Source organism: Myxocyprinus asiaticus, chromosome 2 (genome assembly GCF_019703515.2).
Source record: "Myxocyprinus asiaticus isolate MX2 ecotype Aquarium Trade chromosome 2, UBuf_Myxa_2, whole genome shotgun sequence".
Classification (NCBI taxonomy): domain Eukaryota; kingdom Metazoa; phylum Chordata; class Actinopteri; order Cypriniformes; family Catostomidae; genus Myxocyprinus; species Myxocyprinus asiaticus.
Genome location: NC_059345.1, coordinates 42492483 through 42519922, shown reverse-complemented (window position 1 = coordinate 42519922; position 27440 = coordinate 42492483). Strand labels below are relative to the sequence as shown.

The 27440-nt window shown below is 41.2% G+C and overlaps 1 protein-coding gene across 3 annotated transcripts; it reads right to left on the bottom strand.

The window, feature by feature from the left end:
- Positions 1 to 243: 243 nt before the first annotated feature.
- LOC127451674 (GRB2-associated and regulator of MAPK protein 1) lies at positions 244 to 17842 on the bottom strand. 3 transcript variants are annotated; one of them, XM_051716541.1, is made up of 7 exons: positions 17539 to 17556; positions 14709 to 14807; positions 14331 to 14471; positions 7528 to 7658; positions 4701 to 5888; positions 1587 to 1759; positions 244 to 1466 (listed from the first exon to the last, which is right to left on the bottom strand). In XM_051716541.1, exons 4-7 carry the CDS (start codon positions 7552 to 7554, stop codon positions 617 to 619), a joined length of 2238 nt encoding a protein of 745 aa, XP_051572501.1. In that variant the 5' UTR covers positions 7555 to 7658; positions 14331 to 14471; positions 14709 to 14807; positions 17539 to 17556; the 3' UTR covers positions 244 to 616. The 3 variants fall into 3 exon arrangements, with proteins under 3 accessions (XP_051572501.1, XP_051572491.1, XP_051572509.1); XM_051716531.1 differs by lacking the exon at positions 14709 to 14807 and having other exon boundaries at positions 17539 to 17842; XM_051716549.1 differs by lacking the exons at positions 14331 to 14471; positions 14709 to 14807; positions 17539 to 17556 and adding an exon at positions 13436 to 14306.
- Between the last annotated feature and the right edge of the window lie 9598 nt (positions 17843 to 27440).

The following is a 27440-nucleotide window of genomic DNA, read 5'->3' as shown; positions in this document are numbered from 1 at the left end:
CCCAGATGTTTGCGTTTTTCTTTTTTTTTTTTTTATGAAAAAAGGAGGGGCGAGTCAAAATAATTTTTGTGGTAATCAATATTATGCCACAAATGCTGTCGATTGAGTTTAACTTGTATTGAACCCAGAACATTCCTGTAAATTCTAAAATTTGAAAACATTTCGAAAATGTAAATATATAAAGATGGATTAAAATTAATGTAAAACATGTTAAATTGTTGGTCTAAGTAAAGAAACTACCTGTTGAAGTCAATCGTCTTTATTGATCAACTACCAAGGAAACTTAGGCCACAGTTGGACTGGGTCAAAATATATATATTCAGATTTTTAAAAGGCTTTGGGTTTGAGCAAAAAAGTCCATTGTGCAGGTACCGTAAGGTAACAGAGAGATTACATAGAGATGGGTACAGGTTAATACACAAAGCAACACACACACACATATATATATATACATTTATATACATGTATATATTAAACAAAGGCTATTAAAAACATTGCAAGACTGTGCATAGCATTTAGATACAAAACAGTCAATTGCAATACTAAAGGCCTATATTTGTGACTGCCACTGCAGCGCATTGCATGTTTTGCTCTAGATTGGCTTGCTTGTTCAACCTTACATTTTGGGCCTCCAGCCATTAATAAACTGCATGAGTTTCTTCACTTGAAGTTTGCTTAGCTTAAAGTCTTCTGACAAAATCTCCTCTGTTAGCTGCAGGAGCAAATTTCCATCAATTTTTTCTTGCACAAACAAAGTAACAACATCATCTGACAGACCAATGAACCGTAGTGACTTTGAAACTTCCTCAATGGAGAGACCTGATAGGTTTTTTGGTGGTTGCCATGACAGGCCTGCGGCTATAGGATAGGAGATTGAGAACACATCTGTAGTGCTTTGATGTGGTCTTTCAAATGAGCAGCTTTTGGACTCCAGTTCCATGGCATCAACATTGGCCATGGCTGTAGTGGGGTCTGCATCTTTCTTTGTATCGTTAGATTTGGGGGTTCTTGGAGGCAAGATAGGGCAGGACTGGCTTTGCTTAGTGTTACATTCCTCTGTGGGTTTGTCTCTGTACATTTCCATGGTGTAGCTGGTAGATTTGGTGCAAAACTGGGCAGGCTGAGAAACCTGTTGTACCTTTGAGTTTGCAGTGCTCCCTTCAAAATTCACACACCTATCAAAGTCAAAGAGGCCTGAGGGACAAACCTTAGGAGTACCAGGGGTCTTCTTCCGAGGATAGCTCGAGTAACTCCGACAGTGGACTGACGGGAAGTCCTCACCTTTATACGAGTCAGCCCCGCAGAAATCATTTGGCCAGGAAAGCCGCGAGAAAGAGGCATCGATGGAAGGACTGAGGCAAAGGACAGGCTTGGAGACTTCACTGGCATCTGGTTTGATCCAGTTACATGGGTAACATGCATGGTTCTGATCATCTGTCTCACTTGGAGACTCACCCTCTCCACCTCTATTGAGAGATGGAGGACATGGAAGGAAAAATAAGATAATTCAGTCATGATGGAATAAACAAGATCCAGTTCAAATAACACCAATGTCCATTTTCAATCAAAAAAAGTGTTCAACTCACATGTTGCGTAGGCCAGATGAGTAATAGGAAAGTGTTGGGCTTGGGGAGCGGGTTTCTGTCTGACGTGGCTTTGCAGGAGTGTATGGCACCGTGGCACTGCTGGAGCCTGCCTGTTGTTTGGAGCTCCTTGGTGGAATCGGCGGCGCATTCAACAGCCGGCACTCCTCCTTCACCTGCAAAGGCAAAAATGGCTTTAAAAGTGAGACTATAATGAATCTATTTTTACATAAATATATTTCATGTGTGGTTAATTAATCTCAAAAACCAGAAAATAAACTGAATTTTCAAGACAAGTGGTGTTAATTTGTAAACTAGGCCTAAGAAGCCCAGAAATTTACCCTTTGTTCCTTCATGGAATAAATCAGACCTACAGAGATTGACCAACAGGGTAAACAAATAAGTTACTATGTAAGCACAGCATAAACTTTGCTCAGACTTGTTTATTGATTTGAGCATGATGTAAAGACAGACAAAGAGTCTTTAAATCATGAATTTGTTCTTCAGGAAAATCAATAAATAAAGACTTCTGGGGGCCTGGGTAGCTCAGCGAGTATTGACGCTGACTACCACCCCTGGAGTCGCGAATTTGAATCCAGGGCATGCTGAGTGACTCCAGCCAGGTCTCCTAAGCAACCTAATTAGTCCGGTTGCTAGGGAGGGTAGAGTCACATGGGGTAACCTCTTCGTGGTTGCGATTAGTGGTTCTCGCTCTCAATGGGCCGCGTGGTATGTTGTGCTTGGATCGCGGAGGGTAGCATGAGCCTCCACATGCGGAGTCTCCACGGTGTCGTGCACGACGAGCCACGTGATAAAATGCACGGATTGACTGGATCAACTGAGACTTGTCCTACGCCACCCGGATTGAGGTGAGTAACCACGCCACCACGAGGACCTACTAAGTAGTGGGAATTGGGCATTCCAAATTGGGAGAAAAGGGGATAAAAATAATAATAATAATAATAATAATAATAATAAATAAAGGCTTCTGCAAACACTTAAAGGGATAGTTCACCCAAAAGCAAAACAAAAAAATTATCATCATTTACTCACCCTTATCCCATCCCAGATATGTAGGACTTTCTTTCTTAAGCAGAACACAAACGAAGAGTTTTAGAATATTTCCGCTCCGTAGGACCATAAAATGCAAGTGAATGGGTTCCAAATTTTTGAAACTCCAAAAAGCACATATAGCCATCATAAAAGTAATCCATACGACTCCAGTGGATTAATGTCTTCTGAAGCTAAACGCTAGGTGCGTAAGAAATGTATGAATATTTTAAAATTTTTAACTAAAAATGTGGTTTGCACATTGACGAGGGTGGAGTTTAAACTGCTTCTTGCATGACATATGCTCGAAAGCCTCCTCTGCATAGATATTCATATGTAGATACCTTATTAGCAGCTGTTCCTATGGACTGCGATACCGTTTCCACACAAGCAGTTTATGCAGCAGTCTGAGCAAGGAGCTCAGTCTGAGGCATCTCCACCATTGTTTTCATTTAAACTGATTCAAACAGCTGACCTTTTTGACCGTTCCAAGATGGCACCACAGTTGATATATCCAAATCAGCCGAATGAGGCATCTATGTACGATTATCTATGCTCCTTTGTTGTAATCAACACTGTGCTTTAGCGTTTACACACTTCATGCAAGAGGATGTTTGAATACAAGTTGTTTTTGGTCGGAAGCAAAAAATTTTAGTAAAGATTTGTACAAATATTGATCTATTCTTACACACACCTAGCGTTTCGCTTCAGAAGACATTAATTAATCCACTGGAGTCATATGGATTACTTTTATGGTGGCTATATGTGCTTATTGGAGTTTCAAAAATGTTGCATCCTATTCACTTGCATTTAATTGACCTACAGAGCTGAAACATTCTTCCAAAAATCTAAATTTATGTTCAGCAGAAGAAAGTAAGTCATACACATATGAGAAGGCATGAGGTTGAGTAAATGATAAGAGAATTTTCATTTTTAGGTGAACTATTCCTAACACTTGTGCGACCTTCGGGACATTTTTGTCTTTTTCAATTTTGTTTTTTCGTTCATTTTGGCTGTGTTTTGCCAAAGGTATGTATTTTTGGGGGAATTTTGATATTTCAAGCTCAGTTCTTATAATACATCTATAATACACTGTGTTCACAAAATAGTTACACTCAGGACCTTAAGGACAAAAATGTCCCCATTGAAACCCATTAAAACTGCAATATTGGATCCCAGTGCCATTAAAGCATAAAATCATGAATTCTATGATATTATGCTTTCATTTCGGAGCCCTGGCTTCAAAATTTAAATTTGTAATATTTTCCACCAGATGGCGCCATTTTTCTCATGTTTAGCCTATGGAGCAAATACATGCTTTTTTCCTATTTTCTGTTTGCTGTATTATAGAGCACTGCAGGCCAGCTGAATAAATGATGCAGCTAAAATTGTGTGGGTGTGTTGGTATGGATGTCAGAGTGTGTTTTGTATGTGTGTACTGAGAAAAGTGTGTGTGTGAAAAACTACAGTGGCATTATGTAAACAAACTGGCATTTAAAGGGTTAAAAAGTCAGTGAAAATGGAAAATAATATTAATATATAGATATTTATGGCAGTTTTTTGACACAGACATTTTTGTCCTCTAAGGTCCTGAGTTTTTTTTTTTTTTTTAATCTGACACTGCACAAAAAATAATAATGCAACAAAATGTTGTTGCTAATCATTGACATATCCCAGACTGTGATAATCCCCCCCCAAAAAAAACCATTTCCCTTAGCATTTAGTATATGAAAAATATATATATTATTTCTCATAAAAAACAATAGCATTATACAAACAAACTGGTATTTAAAGGGTTAAAATCCTGAAAATGAATATTTGGTAGTTATGATCAGGACTGATGTTGGTTCATTGAAAGTGGAAAATAATATTAATATATAATATTATTACGGCAGTTTTTTGACAGACATTTTTGTCCTCTAAGGACCTCTGAGTAACTTTTTTTTTATTTTTTTATTGATGCACAAGGGTTAAGTTTAAACTTTACATAAAAACAAAATTAATCCTGTAGACTAGAAACTATTAAGATGAGAAAAGACTAGGACAAACTAGGAAAAATTTACTCACAGCTTCAGACTTTGGAGGCACCGGAGGTGGAGGTAGACTGACATCTGCACTGAGGAGGGCGCTTGTGGGACCTGCTGTTGGGTATGCCAGTACAGTCGTGCAGCTGGAGACTGTAGGGTTTCCTCGGACACCCTCAGTGTGATCAAGCTCCAATCCAGGGTTCTTCACATGGTCCAACCAAAGCTCCTCATATGGCACATCTGGTTTAAGTGAGCCTGAAGAACTCTCTAGCAGCTCAGGGAACAGATAATCTGCATCCGGTGGCTCTGGCGGCACACAATCTCCATATAAACTAACGCAACTCTGAAGGTTCACCTCGCTGTTGCCATGGAGATTGTTGCCATAAACACAGACAGACAGTCGGTGAAATGACTGTGTGAGCTCATCTCGGGCTGAGCTTAGAGAACTTGGCAAATGCACATGTGAGGGGCAGCCATTGCTCCCACTTCCACTACTGTTGCAGACCATGCTGCCACTTCCAGTTTCAACAATGCTACTTTTTTTCGGGCTCTTGCTATCCTCAATCCAGTCCACCCGCACATCACGGACCGCCCTAGAGTAGTCGTCAATATCAAACTGCTCCTGGCAATAAGTAAACCAGCGGTGGACCACTGTCTCCAGCCAGGCCTCTCCCTGAAGCAGCCCTTCAGGTACCAGTAAACAGGGCAGTGCTGTGGACACGTGCAAAGGGAAGTGTACAGGCAGTATTTTGTTTGAACGTAACGCACAACACACGACCACTGTCTTGGTCTGGATGTTGACCAGCTTATATCGGTGGCCTTCGCGGATCAAATGGAGGTCATGTGGATTACGTGGTGGGCTGCTAGGCACCATGACATTCACAGGTAACCTGGTCTTCTCCGCAATTGTGCGAATGGTGTGTTCTCCTTCCTGCATTTGCAGCTCCAGTGGGGAGCAGGTACTGAAGCGCCCTCGGCACTGGAAAGGCAGGCTGATGCTCTCATTGGTGCGGTGGTTCATGCAGATAAGGCATGGCATCTTTCCGCGTCCAAGCTTACTAATGGAATTTAGTTTCCCGATTCGCTTGAAGATAGTGTTAAAGCGGGATTTTTCTCGTGATGTTTTGGCATAGAGGATCTCAGCCTGACCCATGAGTGTCAGCTCATCCCCTGTGCTCAGCGTGATGTTGTACACTTCTGTGTCCTCATTGGACTCTCCTGATGCCATCTGTGAGAGACAACAGCGATTTGAATATGAACAGATTGTAACACATTACTATGGATTGTCAGCACTACTTGCCTTCGGTGGCACCTAAAAAATGTTGTCTTAATAATGCCAAACGCGTAGAAAATATGTAATTGCCACAGCTTTTGCCACAGGAAATTTATAGAGCATGGATTTACCCTTGAAATAAAAAAATAAATATATACACTGGTGGCAAAATGTTTGGAATAATGTACAGATTTTGCTGTTTTGGAAGGAAATTGGTACTTTAATTCACCAAAGTGGCATACAACTGATCACCAAGTATAGTCAGGACATTACTGATGTAAAAAACAGCACCATCACTATTTGAAAAAAGTCATTTTTGATCAAATCTAGACAGACCCCATTTCCAGCAGCCATCACTCCAACACCTTATCCTTGAGTAATCATGCTAAATTGATAATTTGGTACTAGAAAATCACTTTCCATTATATCAAACACAGATGAAAGCTATTTGGTTCGTTAAATGAAGCTTAACATTGTCTTTGTGTTTGTTTTTGAGTTGCCACAGTATGAAATAGACTGACATGTCTTAAGGTCAATATTAGGTCAAAAATGGCAAAAAAGAAACAGCTTTCTCTAGAAACTCATCAGTCAATCATTGTTTTGAGGAATGAAGGCTATAGAATGCTTGAAACTGCCAAAAAACTGAAGATTTCATACAAAGGTGTACACTACAGTCTTCAAAGACAAAGGACGAATGGCTCTAACAAGGACAGAAAGAGATGTGGAAGGCCAGATGTACAACTAAACAAGAGGATAAGTACATCAGAGTCTCTAGTTTGAGAAATAGATGCCTCACATGTCCTCAGCTGACAGCTTCATTGAATTCTACCCGCTCAACACCAGTTTCATGTACAACAGTAAAGAGAAGACTCAGGGGTGCAGGTCTTATGGGAAGAATTGGAAAGAAAAGCCACTTTTGAAACAAAAACAAGAAGAAAAGGTTAGAGTGGGAAAAGAAACACAGACATTGGATAACAGATAATTGGAAAAGAGTGTTATGGATCTTAACCCCATTGAGGTTTTGTGGGATCAGCTAGACTGTAAGGTGTGTGAGAAGTGCCCGACAAGACAGCCACATCTATGGCAAGTGCTACAGGAAGCGTGGGGTGAAATGTCACCTGAGTATCTGGACAAACTGACAGCTAGAATGCCAAGGATCTGCAAATCTGTCATTGCTGCACATGGAGGATTTTTTTGATGAGAACTATTTGAAGTAGTTTAAGAAGTTCAGAATTTTTTTTGTTTTTTTCAAATTGTAATAGTAATTTTTCACATTATTAATGTCCTGACTATACACTGTGATCAGTTGAATGCCACTTTGGTGAATAAAAGTACCTATTTCTTTCCAAGAGCAAAATCTGTACATTATTCCAAACTTTTGGCCACCAGTGTAAATATTTAAAACACTAAGAACAATGGAAGGTTTGTTTTAGATCCAGTGTAACCCCACCTTTGCACTACAGGAAAGGGTAGCTATTTACAGAAAAATACAATGCCTGAGAACCTTCCTACTAAAGGCATATGCTTGCTCTAAGACATAATAGTGTAGCAGGCTAAATCAAAAACAGTGCCTGCTGTGTGCAGAAAACCAGACCTTGACATTGAAGGTTATTTCCTCCATGACATACACTCGTTCAGGGAATGCTTTGGCCACCTCTTCCACGCTGTTGAAGTACTGCACAGGCTCTTTAATGTCCCTGTCCTGCTCCAACAGCTTAAACTGACCTGAGACAAACAACAGAACAGTGCCATAAAATTATGTAGCATTTGGAATGTATTCTCTTATAGAGAACAGTACAACTTTGTGCCTTCAAAAAGTTTGTTTCAGTATGTAATTATTTCATGGCCTTTCTATCTTGCTTTTGCTACATTTATTTGGTCTACTAAATCAGTGTTTCCTAACCTGTTTTGCCATAAGTACCCCCACAGCATCATCATCAGTAAGGCTCAAGTACCCCTTCATCAGCACAAAACCAAAGATATGTACAAAAGGCTAAATATAATTTAACATTATCATTAATATTTTATATATCCCTGATGTACAAAATAAAGAGGAAGTTGCCAGTTATGATGTTTATTCATAAAAAAAATAAATAAATAAATAAAAAAACAGGCCATATAAGCCATCAAACTCGCAATTAGAGAAGACTAGTGCTGTTAATTATACAGGTGAACTTTTAACGGTATGAAGTATTTTAGCATTATTGTTTCATCATTTTGGTATATAAAATTGTTAGGCCTACATGGGTTTTAAAAAAAATTTATATATATATATATATATCAGTATATGCATAATGTGTACTATTTACAAGGGTTTACACTTACACTGATATGTAGAAGAAGTGTTAGAACAGCACTGTCTCTTTAAGACAACTGACTGTTCAGCATTTTGTTTTAGTGGATGAGCGCATATTAAGGAGAGTGAAGTCGCATGGCTTCTGAATTAGAATTAAATGTTTATTTTTGTTGTTGTTTTGAACAACAACTGACTGTAAAGAACCGAAAGGATATTAAAAGAGAAATGATCAGTGACAAATGGACTGCATAGATCTTGTCTTTGGACACATTGAACGGAACGAGACAAACCAAACTTTTACTCTCTAGGTGAAGTGAAAGGATCTCAGTGCTTAACGTTATGTGTTAAAAGAACGATTTTGGAGATCATGAAGATCACGTTTAAGTGTACGCCTACCCCCGATTGGGAATCACTGTACTAAATGACAGCTTTGAACTAGTGGTCGACTGATATATCCCAGAGGCCAATAAATCGCCGATATTCTGACTTTTTTTAAATATCGCATCGGACGGGGAGTCACGTGGCACCTTGCAAGGGTCAGACGTGTGACCGCCGAGCTCTGCGCACTATGCTAATGTAACACATCAATGGAAAGGAGGAGGCGAGAACCGGTTTAACAATATAAATAATATTTTAATAATGAACTTAAACCAAAAGACACAAACACACACAGGTGTCGGACAGCTGTCCGTAACACTCTCTCTGTCACACTGCCGTCTCCAGTCGGCCTTTATCCCTCTCGGGCTAATCAGCCTGATTAGGGGCCAGGTGTGTAGAATCACGACCCGGCCCCGTCCTCCACCCTGCCACAGCTAGTTTTTAATACTTTAAGTGTCATAAACTGGTGAGATTCGATACACACTGTTCCAGGACTCAGTTTGGATGGTGCAGTGGGAGAGATTCAGTGTCCAATGTCAGCAATGCTGACGAAGGTCGTTGCTGACTTGGAGGATTTTGCTGTAATACGTCGATTGATCACTGCCATGGATACGAAATTCTCTGAGTTGGTTACAAGAGTGGGGGACATCGAGAAACGGATCGATTATCTGGAGTCATCGGAGAGGGAATTAGCTGCTAACCCGCTAGCACTTTTGGGAATTGATGGAATTCCAGAGAACAAAGAAGGCCGATATATGGTGAAATTCCTAGACAAGTAAGAGCAGCGTAGTTCTAGCAGGAAGACTAGCAGCTGTACATGATCACACCATTAGCTAAGTAACTCCTAGCCAATCACATGTAAGCCATTGCTTTATAAGTCTGCTCACAATCTATCACATTGCTGTTTCAGTGTGCTAACACGGCAACCTCCACCACCCCACCACCACTAGTTGAGTCCCGTCCTGCACAGGGGCAGGCTGTGTCCCTGCCTCCTATCTCTGGCAGGATATGATGGTTCAGAGTACAACTTCTTCGGACCGCCAGACGGGGCTTATGCCAAAGAAAGACATTTTCTGTTTTATATTCATCAAATAAATGTAATCTTAAATTTCACTCAAGTCTGCGAGTCTTCCTGATAGAAAAGCTCTTCCCGAGTCTGCTCGACATAGCAGGTCATAAGCTGGAAATCGAGCGAGCTCACAGGGTTCCGGCTCAGAGATCCGCTGAGGGAGACAGGCCCCGATCAATTCTGGCTAAATTTCTGAGATCATCTGATGAAGATCTTGAGTAAAGGAAGGCTTTCTTGGAAGAACCACAGCATTTTCTTGTTCCCAGACTTTGCGAATTCGACAAGAGAGAAACATGATCGATTCAAGGAATGCAAGAAACTCTTACATCAAAAGAAGGTCGCTTTTGCACTGATGTTTGCGGCCAAATTGAGAATAGATACTAAGGATGGCCGCAAAATATTTACATGCCCACAGCAAGCGATGTCCTTCATAAAGTCAATGGAATGAGTAAGTTATTGTGTGATGCTCTCGATGCAGCCGAGTGGACCTGACTCACTGAGCATTCACTTGACTGTCCGAGGAAACTGGGTGCCTTCTTTGTTTCTTTTTGTGTTGGTTCCGCCTAGTGGCTGGAGTTTGTTTTGTGGAATAACAGTCCTTCGGGACAGTTTGTGGATGTATCTGCATGTTCTTTGTGCTTATACCTCCTATTGGATGGAGTTTGTTTTGTGGAATATTTCTTGCAAATCATTAGATTGATTAGGGCATTTGTTACACACATGTAACAGCCGGCTCACTGAACATTTGTTTCACTGCCCGAGGAAACTGAACGGATCATCACCTAACGCTGATGATTAGGGCTTTTTTATAGATCTTGAAGAGATGTTGCAAGCTGCTGGCACCCATCATGATATAATACTGGGAGGAGATCTTTTGATGGACTCAGTCCTTGATCATAGTGAAGCAAAAGTGTGTAAACCCCCTAGAGCAACATTGACGCTTCACAGGATGTGTAAAAATACAGATATTTGGGGACTTTTGAACCCATCTGGCAGGGACTATAAATTTTTTTAATCAGTCCATAAGATTTATTCTAGAATAGATTATTTATTTTTTTATATCTAAGTCCCTCATTTCATCTGTTGTTGATTGTTCAATTGGAAACATTTTAGTCTCAGATCATGCCCTGGTGAGTTTAGAGGTGTTGCCATATATGGAGAAAAGGAAATCATATAGTTGCCACTTTAATGTATCCCTTTTGCAAAATCCTGAATTCCAACAAATGCTAAAGGCTGAAATCAATGTTTATTTGGAGACCAACTGGTCCTCAGTATCCTCTGTGGGCGTGGCTCGGGAGGCACTTAAGGTGGTTCTTAGGGGTCGGATCATACAGTATGCCTCATTCATCAAAAAATCCAATGTACGGGAACTCGTGGAGTTGGAAGGGAATATTAAAAGTGCCAAGGCAGAGATCAAGTGCCGAATCTCATCTGATGGCCTCAGAGAATTGGCCCGATTGAAATACAGATATAATACTATTTTGTCACGGAAGGTGGAGTTTTGGCTACTCAGGGCAAGACAGTCATATTTTGAGTCGGGGGACAAAGCAGGGAAGCTTTTGGCTAGATATATAAAGCAGAGAGAGTATTTTTCTAGCATTCCCTCAGTGAAATCTGCTGGTGGTGAAATATTTACCCCAGCCATTGATATTAAAAATGCTTTTAAAGAATTCTATCTTGATTTTTATAGTTCCACGTCTTCGTCTACTGATGAAGATATTAGAAAATTTGTGGAACCATTAGATCTTCCTAAACTGACGAATGAGCAAAAAAAATTATCTTGATTCTGAAATAAACTTGGAGGAGATTGATGAGGTAATTAAGGCCTTGCCTACAGGCAAGGCTCTGGGGCCAGATGGTTTTGCCAGTGAATTTTTCAGATCTTATACTACAGAACTGGCTCCACTTTTGTTAGAAGTTTATACGGAATCATTAAAGAATGGAAAGCTTCTGCCGACCATGACACAAGCCCAGATCCGTCTGATTCTTAAAAAGGACAAAGATCCAAGCGAGTGTAAGAGTTACCTTCCAATTTCCCTGATCCAGCTAGACATAAAAATATTGTCATTGACTAACTGATTAAGTTATGACATCTCTTATACATACAGATCAGGTGGGGTTTATTCGGGGCCGTAGCTCTTCTGATAATATTAGGCGTTTCATCAATATTATGTGGTCAGTAGTGAATGATCAGACTCCGGTCACGGCCATCTCACTTGACGCCAAAAAGGCGTTTGATATGGTAGTATGGAATTATCTTTTAAAGATTTTGGAAATAAATAGGTTCAGGAATACTTTTATTGGTTGGATAAAGTTACTTTATAGACACCCGGTAGCGGTGGTACAAATGAATGGATTAATTTCAGATTATTTTACTCTGGATAGGGGCACTCGGCAGGGTTGCCCTCTTACCCCATTATTGTTCTGTCTTGCCCTGGAACCATTAGCAGCCGCGATTAAGAAGGGAGGATGATTTTCCAGGGGTGATGGCGGGAGGTGTGGCGCATAAGCTTTTGCTTTACGCAGATGATATTTTATTATTTGTCTCTGACCTCATTAGATGTATGCCTTGCCTCCACAGAATTATTAATTCCTTTACAAAGTTCTCAGGATACAGAGTCAATTGGGCTAAATCCGAAGCTTTGCTCTGACTGCGTACTGCCCAGTAACAGCTTTCCAGCTGGGCGCCTTCTAGTGACCCAAATAGGGCATTAAGTATTTGGGCATTTTATTCCCAGCAAATTTGTCTGATTTAGTTAAGAGTTCATTTTGACCCCTTAATAAAAAGGTTTTCGAGCAATGTGGGCAGGTGGGCTTCATTACATTTATCTATGATTAGGAAGGTTAATGTTATTAAAATGAATTGTATTCCAAAATTCAACTACCTGCTACAGTCTCTCCCTGTAGATGTCCCCCTCTCTTATTTCAAGCAATTTGATAGCATAGCGAAGTCCTTCATTTGGAATGGTAAGCATCCAAGTACATTTCAATAAGTTACATAGGCCGATTGACAAAGGTGGGCTAGGCCTACCCAAGATTTTGTTTTATTACTATGCATTCAGTCTCAGACATCTGGCTTATTGGTTGCTTCCACCTGAGAGAGCACCTCCCTGGTTTTGTATTGAACAGGAAGTTCTTGCCCCTATTTTGCCATTGCAAAGCCTTTCTATCAAACTAATCAGAGAAGTTAAGTTTGTTAAGTGTATCTATTTGTGACCACAGGGGTGTTCGTTGGGGGTTAGGATGGGGTTGGTGATTGGGGAGGGGTTTTAGAGGGGATTAAATGTAAATGTTGATTCAATGTATATATGTTGTGTTTTTTATTTTGTTATATGTTTATGAATCAATAAAAATGCTCATTGGAAAAAATTATTGCATAAGCCGATACATTTTCCCATTTGCCCGATTTGTTTCTTGAGGGTGCTGAGAATCACCTGCTTGCATGTGAAGCGACTGAGACATGTTAATGACCAGTCACGGTTTGTTTTGTTATTATGTGCCATCGTGTTACTACAATAATAGACAGGTGTGCAACACAGTCTCATTTAAACGATCTGCATATCAGAGAGGCAGCAGACGCTTTTGAGCTCATAATGTTAAAGTGCTCGTCTGTTTCATTCTCCCTCTCTCTCCTCAACAGTTCCCTGTAACTTTTAACTGTCTTGTCTAATGGTAAAAAGGCAAATATCAATAAAAATAATATCATATACCGTCTACAAATATGTGCATATCTCATTTAAACAGATGTAATAAACCAACCTCACAAAACTCCTCTGATTCACAAATCATGATGGTCAGTCCATGACAATCCAAGTAGGCGATCCAGGCCGTTTAATCTGTCAGGAGATTGCTGCTGCTCACGCCAGATCCACACGAGCACGTGAGTGCATCTTCAAAGTAAAAGCGCTTCACGTGTGCTATAAGTAAATGTCTTATTCACTTTGCACTGTAGGCACAATTGGTTTGACTCAGTATTTTTTGAGAAAATGGAATTGCTAATGTGGGCATGCCATCCATGGTTGCTGGACTACTGTGTGGTGTACTGTTATTTCCTTCTTCCGATTTCTTCATGTGCAAATAAATTACAAAACTTTGATGACTAAACAGAAATCAGAAGAAACTGCTAGCTACCATTTAAAATTTTTACAAATTTAAAGTTTTGCATGAATTTGAGTAAATATAGTGCTAAATAAGAGTTTATTTTTTTTAGCAATTTCATGCTTACGTTATTTAATATATTAAATTGTATGATATATCGGCATTGTATCAGTCACCCTGCTCTCTGGATATTGGCATTGGCCATTAAAAAACCCATATTGGTCGACCACTACTTTGAACATATATATTTTACATAGATAATTTATTTGACCACTATGAATAGAATCTAGAGTGGATAAATTTAAAGGAACAATCAAGATCTTGTTTCCCTTCAAACTTAAGTGGTCAAACAATCCTCTTAATAGCCAGAGGCATGCCAATATGAGAAGCCCAATTAGCTAATGAACTGCCAAGTTAAAGCTGGTGGGAAATGCTGCTTCACAAAAAATACCAGCATGTTTTTGCTAGTTGATGAAACCTGAAAACCGAAGTTTGTTCCCTTTCCCTTCCTATTGAAAATAAAAAAGATGTTCCTGCACTAATTGAGTGGTCTTACCCTCATAATGGACAGGGATCTCGATCTTCGGTCCAATGACATAATGGCCCTCCTCTAGGCTATGGGCGGTGATTGTGGTCCACTGCCGACATGAATGAATCAAGAGGTAGTCATTTTCTCTCAGCCCTTCCAACAACTCCCCTGTGGCAAAAGTTAAACCTTTTACATGTCATGTCAGTATGGAACAGTGACCTTATAGTGTCTAGTTTTGTCAAGAAATATCACAGAATGGCACAAAAGAGCTTTACAAACAGGTTAAAAATGTATTGTATGCAAAAAACAATTAACTTAGGTTATGGTTAAGAATATAACAAATACCTTTCAAAGTGCACACAGGTGCAAATAACGTGAAACTGTACTTAACCCTTAAACGCATACCTCTGGTCTTTAGTGACACGGGACCTCATTCCATGCCCTGTACCTCATCCATTTTTTTGGAGTTGTGCCCACACTTCTTTAGTATTCCTCAATCTTTCTCTTATAAATAGTGTAAAAAAAAAAAAAAAAAGCCAAAATTGCACACAATTTTAATTTTAATTTTTTTTTTTTTATAATGGTTTAAAGTACCAAAAGTGTATATGAGGGGTCGTCAACCTTTTTGAAATGGAGTGCCTTTTTTATTTTCCTGGTCACTGGCTAAAACTTTATTTCCAGGTTTCATTTATATTTTGAATAGATTTCACGATGTGTGTTTATGTTTTCTCTTTTAATCATTTAATGTTATTTTGAGTGTGACCATGGTTTAAGGAGGGTGTAACTGTATGCTGGGTTGTAAATCTCAAAGATTAATAGTGGTGTTTTTCTTATTACATCACGTGTTGTTCTGAAAGCAATAAACAAATGTAACACGGAATTTAGGCTGTCACAGCCTGAACGAAGCAAAGCAGGCATGTTTACTCCCGCACTAAACCGAAAGTGAAGCACTGCCGGCTCGCGATGCGCAAACGGCTTGCACGCGCTGCAGAAGTCTGTTGGGTATACTGCAGTCTCGTCACATTTAAAATTTTTGTTTAGTCTCCCATTCAGCTCATGAAAACACGCTGCGTGATCATGAGGATAACAATAAGATGTAGATTGGAATGCTATTTCGCTATAAATAAAATAGTCTAATCCTCTCTCGCCGTTGCTGGCGTGCCAGTGATTACCCCTCCGCGTGCCAATGCTGGCATGCGTGACATAGGTTGCCGACCCCTGGTGTATATGGTCATCAGAGACCCAAGGTATGTAATAGTGTCTGGTTTTGTTTTGTTTTTCACTGCCATGAATGATATATGTATTATTATTTCAGATCTATATGTATAGATCTATCTATAAGTTTATTATCACAGGATATCTATATATCTTTATTACAAGAGAAATTAGTACTCTATTCATACAAATAAATACTGTTTCACATTGATTTTCTGTGCAACAATGGTAAATTATCAGTTTTCCATATGCATGTACACATACATATTGTACATGCTATTCTTTACTCACGGTGGCACTGTTGTTTCAGTGATTGACTGATTTCCATTTGACATTGCTAGCTGATGAAGAAACAACATTGAAGTGAACTATAGCAAGTGTAACACATGAATAGTATGATATGACTATTGTCATTTGGGTGTACTACTGAAATTATTTAAGTTGTTCATCTATTTAGACTCAATAAGTGCCTGAGAAAATACACGTGTAACTTATGAGTATCTTATGTGTAGATTATGTGTAGCCCAATATGTGTTTGACAGGGCACTTCGGGAAGGGGACACCTCTCGAAAGGTTGTTCCAAATGAAAGAAAGTTAAGTATTTCAGAAAGGGCCCTTTCACAAGAATATTAGTGAAGGCTACATTTAAACTGTGATGCCATGCTCCCTTCAGAGTGCCCACATCAATAGCTCTGTCTTTCATAGTGTGTAAGACATAGGGATGATCACTTTCGACTGGAATTCGCCCAAAGGGGTCATGGGTTACTTATTGCTAATGAGCACCTAAGAGTTCAGAGTCAGTTCTAATGATAGTGCCCAAAGTCTTTCTAGCAAGTCAGTCCACTGTCGGCCATCTTTGGAATGCTCTCAGGAGGCTATTTCCAGTCATGCCAGTGCAGCTCCTATCTACTTAAATGGAGAAAGACCGAAATCTCAAAAACAGTTGGTCAAGATTACGATCAAAGAAAATATTTCAAATCAGCAATTAAATATGACAATACTGGTATCATAAATTGCGATTCTTTACCTCAAATTACGCGATTGCCCGGCTTGTATAGCTAATGCGCATGTGCGTTCTAGAGTTGATTGACGGTGATGTCTGCTTCTAAAAGGTGATTGGCTCTTTTACCTGTAAGGCGAGACTTCCTTTCTACATCCTGGGCGCTCAGAGCTTCTTGTTTGAGCGTTCCGATTTCTCCCATTCATTTAAACAGAAGTGGCCCGTCTCTGCTAAATAATCTTTAGTGCCACAGTTCCCATAATGACAATGATCAAATGTCCCTGACATTACCCTCCTCCACCTTTACACACTGCAGACACAGAGCTCACACACATAACTCAACGTTATGCTTGCATTTCTATCATTTTTAGAATAAATAAAAAAATGCTAAACAAATACCTTTATTCAGTGACTAACAGTATATTACTCGAGCTTCCCAAATGTTTTAATTTCTATAGTGTAAAGACTAAAAAGCACCTCGTTGTTGTCTGGGCTATTGTCTAATCTTTCATGATGAAATGCAAATTAGGATCTTATAGTGTGTTGCGGAGCTACTTATCTAATAGCAACGAAAAATATGTGTTTAATAGATAGATAATACGACCAAACAAACAAACAAAAAAAAAAAAAAAAAAAACTTATGAAAGAGAGAATGTCGTACTGCCTGCAGTCTGTTATTGAACTCCGCTTGTCTGGCCTCTGGCTATTTTGCGTTAGCGTGCTAACACCTCTGCCTCTATTGTTCGCCTTTATTTAGCTATGTGTTCCCTTACTGAGTCGGACCAGTTACATAATACATCACTTTTACCACCGACGATGTAAGCAATGGCGGTATAGCCGCCGGTTTAAATACGTTCAGCTTGAGTGCTCATTGAGTGAAAAGTAGAGTAGCGCGCGCTAAGCGGCTAATTATTGGAATTCCACAGGAGCGCGAGCGCACACGCGCATCTGCACACACAACAGCACCTGATTATTACAGCACACTGCACTTTAAAACACACGACTTAGGACAAGTCTTACCGCTGTCCAGCTTCACAATCTGTGGTAGTCTGTAGGCACTAACAAGTCTATCCAGGGGCAGTGTCGTCGTGCTCCATGTTACATCTTTCAAACTGTTGTACAGCATTAATCCAAGGTCCATGTTATCTTGCTAACATCAGCACGTTAACCCGCCGCCACATGCATCTGCAGTGAAGAACTGTTCTTTCATGGAGAAAGCTGCGTTTGATATTCTTTTGTTTACTTAAAGGCAAGGTTGTAGTGTAGCCATGTCAGCCAACTGTCTATTTACACTGACAGGAAATGCCATGTCTCCCAGTCCGTACAGATGTCGGAGTTGGAGTGGCTATTTCCTCTTCCCTGCCGCTCCAGCGGTTGCTCTGGCAACCAGCGCCATATTGGCTGTGCCTGAGACTTCTCTACATTCAAAACCTGTGTGAACTAGTCTCATTCATCCTGCTGGGCTGCTTTTAGAGTCAAATCTCTTCTGCAGACTGACAACAGCTCTGTTGATTGATATAAGTGTAATCAATCTTGACTTTTAGTTTACTTGATCTTTGGACTGAACTCAAATTTAATTAACAAAAAAGTCCTATGGCATTACCATGTTTTTGGACATGGTAGATTAATTTGGTAATTTTTTAATGCCACTGTTATTATCATGGTACTACACTACAGGATTTTAAAGGGATAGTTCACCCAAAAATGTCAATTCTCTCATTTACTCACCCTCATGCTATCCCAGATGTGTGACTTTCTTTCTTCTGCAGAACACAAATGAAGATTTTTAGAAGAATATTTCAGCTCTGTTGGTCCATACAGTGCAAGTGAATGGTGACCAGAACTTTCAAGCTTCTAAAATCACATAAAGGCAGCATAAAAGTAATCCACAAGACTCCAGTATGTAAATCAATGTCTTTAGTTTGTTTTATATCAAAACTATGTTGTTGTACCCCCACTGTGGGGGTTACCTTAAAAACTTATCTCTTTTTTTCCAAACATATAATTTATGTTTTTTATTTTATTTTAGCATAATGTGAATCACCCTATTTGTGTTTGGTGATTATGCACAATAACTTGCTCACACCAAGGGGTTTATTTCATTTTAGTTTGAATTTATCTGAACTTAAAGTTGTTTTTTAAGAGTGAATGATCTCATAATCATTCAATCACATGCAATGTGAACAATTAATTAGGGACAAATTCTTAAAACAACAGTACATACGTCATTATCATAGAGATTCAAACAATGTAGACTCTCAGAAATATTCAGTGAATCACATTTTAAAGACAGTGCAGTAATTTGAATAAAAACATTTAGAGTAATAGAAAAAATTGGTACATAGGTCAGAATTAAACACATACAGTTGCAAGAAACAAATCTCATCCAAAAGAGTCAGTAAATCAAATAAATGGGTAGATGTCAAAATCCAAATTCAAGCCCTTAGGATACAGAGTGTTAAGTGTATAAATATAACAGGCCTCTCTTTTTAATAAGATTTTATTGACATTGCCACTTCTTCTGGGTGATTTGACATGTTCAATACCGATGTACCTGAATGTTGAAAGATTATGATTTTTCAAATTAAAATGAACTGCTACAGGGTTTCTTTGATCATTTGTACGTATGCTACTCCGATGTTCCACAATCCTTGTTTTTAAAGAGCGTTGTGTTCATCCAATGTAGGCTAACCCACAAGGACATTTAATCATGTAAATGAAATTTTTAGTGGTTATGTGATGACACCCTTGATTTTAAATTCTTTGCCTAAATGAGGATGAGAAAAGACATTGGTTTTAATAGTAAAATTACATTGAGAGAACTGGGAGAAGAGCTGGGATGTGGCATCGGCTGATCCCATCCTCATGGAAAACTGGGAAAAGAGCTTGGATGTGGCATCGGCTGATGCCATCGCCATGGAGAACTGGGAGGAGAGCTCGAACGTGGCACTTGCTGATGACATCATCGAAGAGAACTGGTAGGAGAGCTCGGATTTGACATTGGCTGACGTCAGCTTCAAAGAGGACCAGGAGGAGATCTTTGACATGGAATCGGCTGAAGCCATCGTCATGTAGAACTGGGAGGAGAGCTCAAACATGGCATAGGCTGATGCCATCGTCATGGAGAACTGGGAGGAGAGCTCGGACGTGGCATCAGCTGATGCCATCGCTGAAGAGAACTGGGAGAAGAGCTCAGATGTGGCATCTGCTGATGCCAACCTCATGGAAAACTGGGAGAAGAGCTTGGACGTGGCATCAGTTGATGCCATCATCAAAGATAACTTGGAGGAGAGCTTGGATGTGACGTTGGCTGACATCATCTTCAAAGAGGACCAGGATGAGATCTTTGATTTGGAATCGGCTGATGCCATCATCATGGAGAACTGGGAGGAGAGCTCTGAAGTGGTATCTGCTAATGCCATCATCATCATGGAGAACTAGAAGGAGAGCTCGGACGTGGTATCAGCTGATGCCATCATTATGGAGATCTTGGAGGAGAGCTCTGAAGTGGTATCTGCTAATGCCATCATCGTGGAGAACTGGAAGGAGAGCTTGGACGTGGTATTGGCTGATGTCATCATCATGGAGAACTGGAAGGAGAGCTCGGACGTGGTATCGGCTGTTGCCATCATCATGGAGAACTGGGAGGAGAGCTCTGACGTGATGTCATCTGATTTCATCGTCGAAGAGAACTGGGAGAAGAGCTTGGATGTGGCAACTGCTGATGCCATCATCATGGAGAACTGGAAGGAGAGCTTTGGAGTGGTATCTGCTAATGCCATCATCATGGAGAACTGGAAGGAGAGCTCGGACGTGGTATCGGTTGATGCCATCGTCATGGAGAACTGGCTGGAGAGCTCGGACGTGGTATCGGCTGTTGCCATCATCATGGAGAACTGGGAGGAGAGCTCTGACATGATGTCATCTGATTTCATCGTCGAAGAGAACTGGGAGGAGAGCTCGGACGTGACGTTGGCTGACGTCAACTTCAAAGAGGACCAGGAGGAGATCTTTGACATGCAATCAGCTGAAGCCATCGTCATGTAGAACTGGGAAGAGAGCTCAAACATGGCATAGGCTGATGCCATTGTCATGGAGAACTGGGAGGAGAGCTCGGACGTGGTATTGGCTGATGTCATCATCATAGAGAACTGGAAGGAGAGTTCTGAAGTGGTATCTGCTAATGCCATCATCATGGAGAACTGGAAGGAGAGCTCGGACGTGGTATCGGCTGTTGCCATCATCATGGAGAACTGGGAGGAGAGCTCTGACGTGATGTCATCTGATTTCATCGTCGAAGAGAACTGGGAGAAGAGCTTGGACGTGGCATCTGCTGATGCCATCATCATGGAGAACTGGAAGGAGAGCTCGGACGTGGTATCGGTTGATGCCATCGTCATGGAGAACTGGCTGGAGAGCTCGGACGTGGTATCGGCTGTTGCCATCATCATGGAGAACTGGGAGGAGAGCTCTGACGTGATGTCATCTGATTTCATCGTCGAAGAGAACTGGGAGGAGAGCTCGTACGTGACGTTGGCTGATGTCAACTTCAAAGAGGGCCAGGAGGAGATCTTTGACATGGAATCGGCTGAAGCCATCGTCATGTAGAACAGGGAAGAGAGCTCAAACGTGGCATAGGCTGATGCCATTGTCATGGAGAACTGGGAGGAGAGCTCTGAAGTGGTATCTGCTAATGCCATCATCATGGAGAACTGGAAGGAGAGCTCGGACATGGTATCGGCTGATGCCATCATCATGGAGAACTGGGAGGGGAGCTCTGATGTGGTGTCATCTGATTTCATCATCGAAGAGAACTGGGAAAAGAGCTTGGATGTGGCATTAGCTGATGCCATCGCCATGGAGAACTGGGAGGAGAGCTCGAACGTGGCACTTGCTGATGACATCGTCGAAGAGAACTGGTAGGAGAGCTTGGATGTGATGTTGGCTGATGTCAACTTCAAAGAGGACTAGGAGGAGATCTTTGACATGGAATCGGCTGAAGCCATCATCATGTAGAACTGGGAGGAGAGCTCAAATGTGGCATCTGCTGATGCCAACCTCATGGAAAACTGGGAGAAGAGCTCAGATATGGCATCTGCTGATGCCAACCTCATGGAAATCTGGGAGAAGAGCTTGGATGTGGCATCAGCTGATGCCATCGTCGAAGATAACTGGGAGGAGAGCTTGGATGTGATGTTGGCTGAGGTCATCTTCAAAGAGGACCAGGATGAGATCTTTGTGGAATCGGCTGATGCCATCGCCATGGAGAACTGGGAGGAGAGCTCGAACGTGGCACTTGCTGAAAACATCGTCGAAGAGAACTGGTAGGAGAGCTCGGATGTGACGTTGGCTGACATCAACTTCAAAGAGGACTAGGAGGAGATCTTTGACATGGAATCGGCTGAAGCCATCGTCATGTATAACTGGGAGGAGAGCTCAAATGTGGCATAGGCTGATGCCATCGTCATTGAGAACTGGGAGGAGAGCTTGGACGTGGCATCAGCTGATGCCATCGTCGAAGAGAACTGGGAGAAGAGCTCAGACGTGGCATCTGCTGATGCCAACCTCATGGAAAACTGGGAGAAGTGCTTGGACGTGGCATCAGCTGATGCCATCGTCAAAGATAACTGGGAGGAGAGCTTGGATGTGACGTTGGCTGACGTCATCTTCAAAGAGGACCAGGATGAGATCTTTGATGTGGAATTGGCTGATGCCATCTTCATGGAGAACTGGAAGGCAAGCTTGGACATGGCATAGGCTGATGCCATCATCATGGAGAACTGGGAGGAGAGCTCTTAAGTGGTATCTGCTAATGCCATCATCATGGAGAACTGGAAGGAGAGCTCAGACGTGGTATCAGCTGATGCCATCATCATGGAGATCTTGGAGGAGAGCTCTGAAGTGGTATCTGCTAATGCCATCATCATGGAGAACTGGAAGGAGAGCTCGGACGTGGTATCGGCTGATGCCATCGTCATGGAGAACTGGGTGGAGAGCTCGGACGTGGTATCGGCTGTTGCCATCATCATGGAGAACTGGGAGGAGACCTCTGACGTGATGTCATCTGATTTCATCATTGAAGAGAACTGGGAGAAGAGCTTGGATGTGGCATCTGCTGATGCCATCATCATGGAGAACTGGAAGGAGAGCTCTGAAGTGGTATCGGTTGATGCCATCGTCATGGAGAACTGGCTGGAGAGCTCGGACATGGTATCGGCTGTTGCCATCATCATGGAGAACTGGGAGGAGAGCTCTGACGTGATGTCATCTGATTTCATCGTCAAAGAGAACTGGGAGAAGAGCTTGGATGTGGCATCTGCTGATGCCATCCTCATGGAAAACCAGGAGAAGAGCTTGGACGTGGCATCGGCTGATGCCATCGCCATGGAGAACTGGAAAGAGAGCTCGGACGTGGTATCTGCTAATGCCATCATCATGGAGAACTGGAAGGAGAGCTCAGACGTGGTATCGGTTGATGCCATCGTCATGGAGAACTGGCTGGAGAGCTCGGACGTGGTATCGGCTGTTGCCATCATCATGGAGAACTGGGAGGAGAGCTCTGACGTGATGTCATCTGATTTCATCGTCGAAGAGAACTGGGAGAAGAGCTTGGATGTGGCATCTGCTGATGCCATCCTCATGGAAAACCAGGAGAAGAGCTTGGACGTGGCATCGGCTGATGCCATCGCCATGGAGAACTGGAAAGAGAGCTCGGACATGGTACTGGCTGATGCCATCATCATGGAGAACTGGAAGGAGAGCTTGGATGTGGTATCGGCTGATGCCATCCTCATGGAAAACAAGGAGAAGAGCTTGGATGTGGCATCGGCTGATGCCATCGCCATGGAGAACTGGAAGGAGAGCTCGGACGTGGCATCGGCTGATGCCATCGTCAAAGAGAACTGGGAGGAGAGCTTAGATGTTGATTTAGAATTGGATTTATTGAATTTGTTAACATTTAAGAGAACACTTTATGGGGACACGTGACGCCATGACAGAAGCAGACGTGTGAATCAGGAGCTCTGCGCACTTTGCTAGTTTTTTTAATTATTTTCATGTTATAATCCGGTGAGATTTGATACACCCAGTTACATATTTGCTCTTTGAGGTAAACATGGCAAAGAAGTTAAAATCCTCAGACTCCGGAGACATTAAAAGACACTTACGTGTTCAAGCTGAGGCCTCTGACAGGACTCCAAGCCGGGGATTCAATTTGGATGGCGCGTTGGGAGAAGATATTCAGCATCAACTGTCCAACATCTCGGTGGTGCTGACGAAGGTTGTTGCTGACTTGGAGGATCTCGCTGTAATACGTCGATGGAAACAAAGTTCTCTGAGTTGGTCACAAGAGTGACAGATGTTGAGAAACAAATCGATTATCTGGAGTCTTCGGAAAGGGAATTATCCGCTAATCTGCCCGCATCCAAAACAGACTTGGAACACATTTTGGAAAAACTTGAATATTTCGAAAATATAAGCTGAAGGAATAACATACAGATTGTTGGAATTCCTGAGCATGAAGAGGGCAGAGATATGGTGAAATTCCTGGACGAGCTCTTCCTGAGTCTGCTCGACATAACAGGCCATAAACTGGAAATCGAGCAAGCTCACAGAGTCCCGGCTCGCAGATCTGCTGAGGGAGACAGGCCCCGATCAATTCTGGCCAAATTTCTGAGATCATCCGATAAAGATCTCGTGTTGTGCCAGGCGAGGAGCAAAGGAAAGCTTTCTTGGAAGAGTCACAATATTTTCTTGTTCCCGGACTTTGCGAGTTCGACGAGAGAAACGCGATCGGTTCAAGGAATGTAAGATACTCTTACATCAAAAGAAGATCGCTTTTGTACTGATGTTTCCGGCCAAACTGAGAATAGACACCAGGGACAGCAGCAAAGTATTTACATGTCCCAAACAGGCACTCTCCTTTATAAATACATTGGAGTTAGTAAGCCATTTGATGCTTCTTATATTAGTGGACTGACTCACTGTTCAGTGACTTGATTGTCTTTTGTGGCATGACTCCTTCAAGAAACTGTTGCATTGACGGAAGATCGCTTTTACACTGAAGTTCCCAGCCAGATTGAGAATGAACACTATGGATAACCGCAAAATATCTACATGCTCACATAATGGATGTCTTTTATAAAGTTGACAGGCTGAGTAAGTCATGATGTACTTTTTTTTTATGTGGTCTCCGAGTGAGTTTGGCTCTTGATCATCCGAGGAACTGCCTGTTTTGTTTCTTTTCCTGCCGGTTCCGCCTAGCGGCTGGAGTTTGTTTTTGTGGTGTATTTTTAAGGGGCATTAGAATGAATACGTCATCTGCTGCACTCATAACAGCCGGCTCACTGAACAATTGTTTGTCTGTCCGAGGAAACTTAAAGGCTTTATATTAGCTGGAAGTTGTTTTGTGGAGGAACACACCTTCAAGACAGTTCTGTGAATGAATCTACATGTTCTTTGTGTTTATTCTGCCTATTGGCTGGGGTCTGTTATACAAAGTATTTTCTGTTATGTAATTTTGCCTCACAAAATTTGTGCAAAATCACCGGACTTGAGCAATCCAATGGCAAAGTTGTCATGGGGACTCTCGCATGTGTACATGGACCTTTTGAGTTTAGAGGGATTGACGCAGGTTGGCGCTGTCGTGCGCGGGGTTAATGCGCACGTTTTCTTTTTTCTGTTTGTTTTGTTCGGGGGGACGTTTGGGGTTTTATTGTTGCTCTAATGGGGAATGTGGTCTTTATGCACACAAATTTGTTCTTGACACACAATTTATTTTTTCTATTATATCATTGTCAATTGTTAATATGAGTGGATTATCTCTCTCCACATGGAATGTGAATGGGTTGGGGCACCCCATAAAAAGAAGGAAGGTTATTTCTTTTCTTAAGTGTAAAAAATATGATATAGTGTTTCTTCAAGAAACACATCTTTCCCCGCAGGACGATATGGGGTGGACATGTTTTCTTTAGTGCTGGTTCGAGTAAAAGTAGGGGAGTCATAACACTGATAAGTAAGCATCTACAATTCAAATGTCTCATACAGATTAAAGATAAATTAGGAAGAATCATTGTTGTTTTAGGAGAAATTCAGGGGCAAAGGTTGAATTTGGCTAATATTTACGCACCTAACGCTGATGATCAGGGTTCTTTTTATAGATCTTGAATGGATGTTGCAAGCCGCTGGCACCCCTCATGATATAATATTGGGAGGAGACTTTAATCTGTTGATGGATTCAGTCCTTGATCATAGTGAAGCAAAAGTGTGTAAGCCCCCTAGAGCAAAATTGACGCTTCACAGGATGTGTAAAAATCTTGGTCTTGCAGATATTTGGAGACATTTGAACCCATCTGGTAGGGACTATAAATTTTTTTTCATCAGTCCATAAGATTTATTCTAGAATAGATTTTTTTTTAAATTATATCTAAGTCCCTCATTTCATCTGTTGTTGATTGCTCAATTGGAAATATCTTGGTCTCAGATCACGCCCTGGTGAATTTTGAGATGTTGCCACATACGGAGAAAAAGAAATCATATAGTTGGCGCCTTAATGTATCCCTTTTGCAAAATCCTGCTTTCCAACAAATATTAAAGACTGAAATCAATGTTTATATGGAGACCAACTGGTCCTCAGTATCCTCTGTGGGCGTGGCTTGAGAGGCACTTAAGGCAGTTCTTAGAGGTCGGATCATACAGTATGCCTCATTCATCAAAAAAATCCAAAGCACAAGAACTCTTGGAGTTGGAAGGGAATATTAAAAGTGCAGAGGCAGAGCTGAAGCACCAAATGTCATCTGATGGCCTCAGAGAATTGACCCGATTGAAACACAGATATAATACTATTTTGTCACGGAAAATGGAGTTTTGGTTATTCAGGGCAAGACAGTCATACTTTGAGTCAGGTGACAAAGCAGGGAAGCTTTTGGCTAGATATATAAAACAGAGAGAGTATTTTTCTACCATTCCCTCAGTGAAATCTGCTGGTGGTGAAATATTTACCTCAGCCATTGATATTAATAATGCTTTTAAAGAATTCTATCTTGATCTTTATAGTTCCACGTCTTCGTCTACTGATGAAGATAATAGAAATTTTGTGGAACCATTAGAACTCTGTAAACTGACGACTGAGCAAAAAAATTCTCTTGACTCTGAGATAAACTTGGAGGAGATTGACGAGGTAATTAAGGCCTTGCCTACAGGTAAGTCTCCAGGGCCAGATGGTTTTGCCGCTGAATTTTTTAGATCTTATGCTACAGAATTGGCTCCACTTTTGTTCGAAGTTTATACGGAATCATTAAAGAATGGAAAGCTTCCGCCAACCATGACACAATGTAAGAGTTTAAGAGCTATCGTCCAATTTCCCTGCTAGACGTAAAAATATTGTCAAACATTCTGGCTAACCAATTAAGTTATGACATCCCTTATACATATAGATCAGGTGGGGTTTATTCAGGGCTGCAGCTCTTCTGATAAAATTAGGCATTTCAACAATATTATGTGGTCAGTGGCGAATTATCAGACTCAAGTCACGGGCATCTCACTTGACGCTGAAAAGGCATTTGATAAGGTAAAATGGGATTATCTTTTTAAGATTTTGGAAATATATGGGTTCGGGAATACTTTTATTGTATGGATTAAGTTACTTTATAGACACCTGGTAGCGGCGGTACAAACAAATGGATTAATTTCAGATTATTTTACTCTGGATAGGGGCACCCAACAGGGTTGCCCTCTTTCCCCATTATTGTTCTGTCTTGCCCTGAAACCATTAGCAGCCGCGATAAGAAGGGAAGATGATTTTCCGGGGGTTGTAGCGGTAGGTATGGTAAATAAGCTTTTGCTTTACGCAGATGATATTTTATTATTCATCTCCAACCCCACTAGATCTATGCCTTGCCGCCATATAATTATTAATTCCTTTT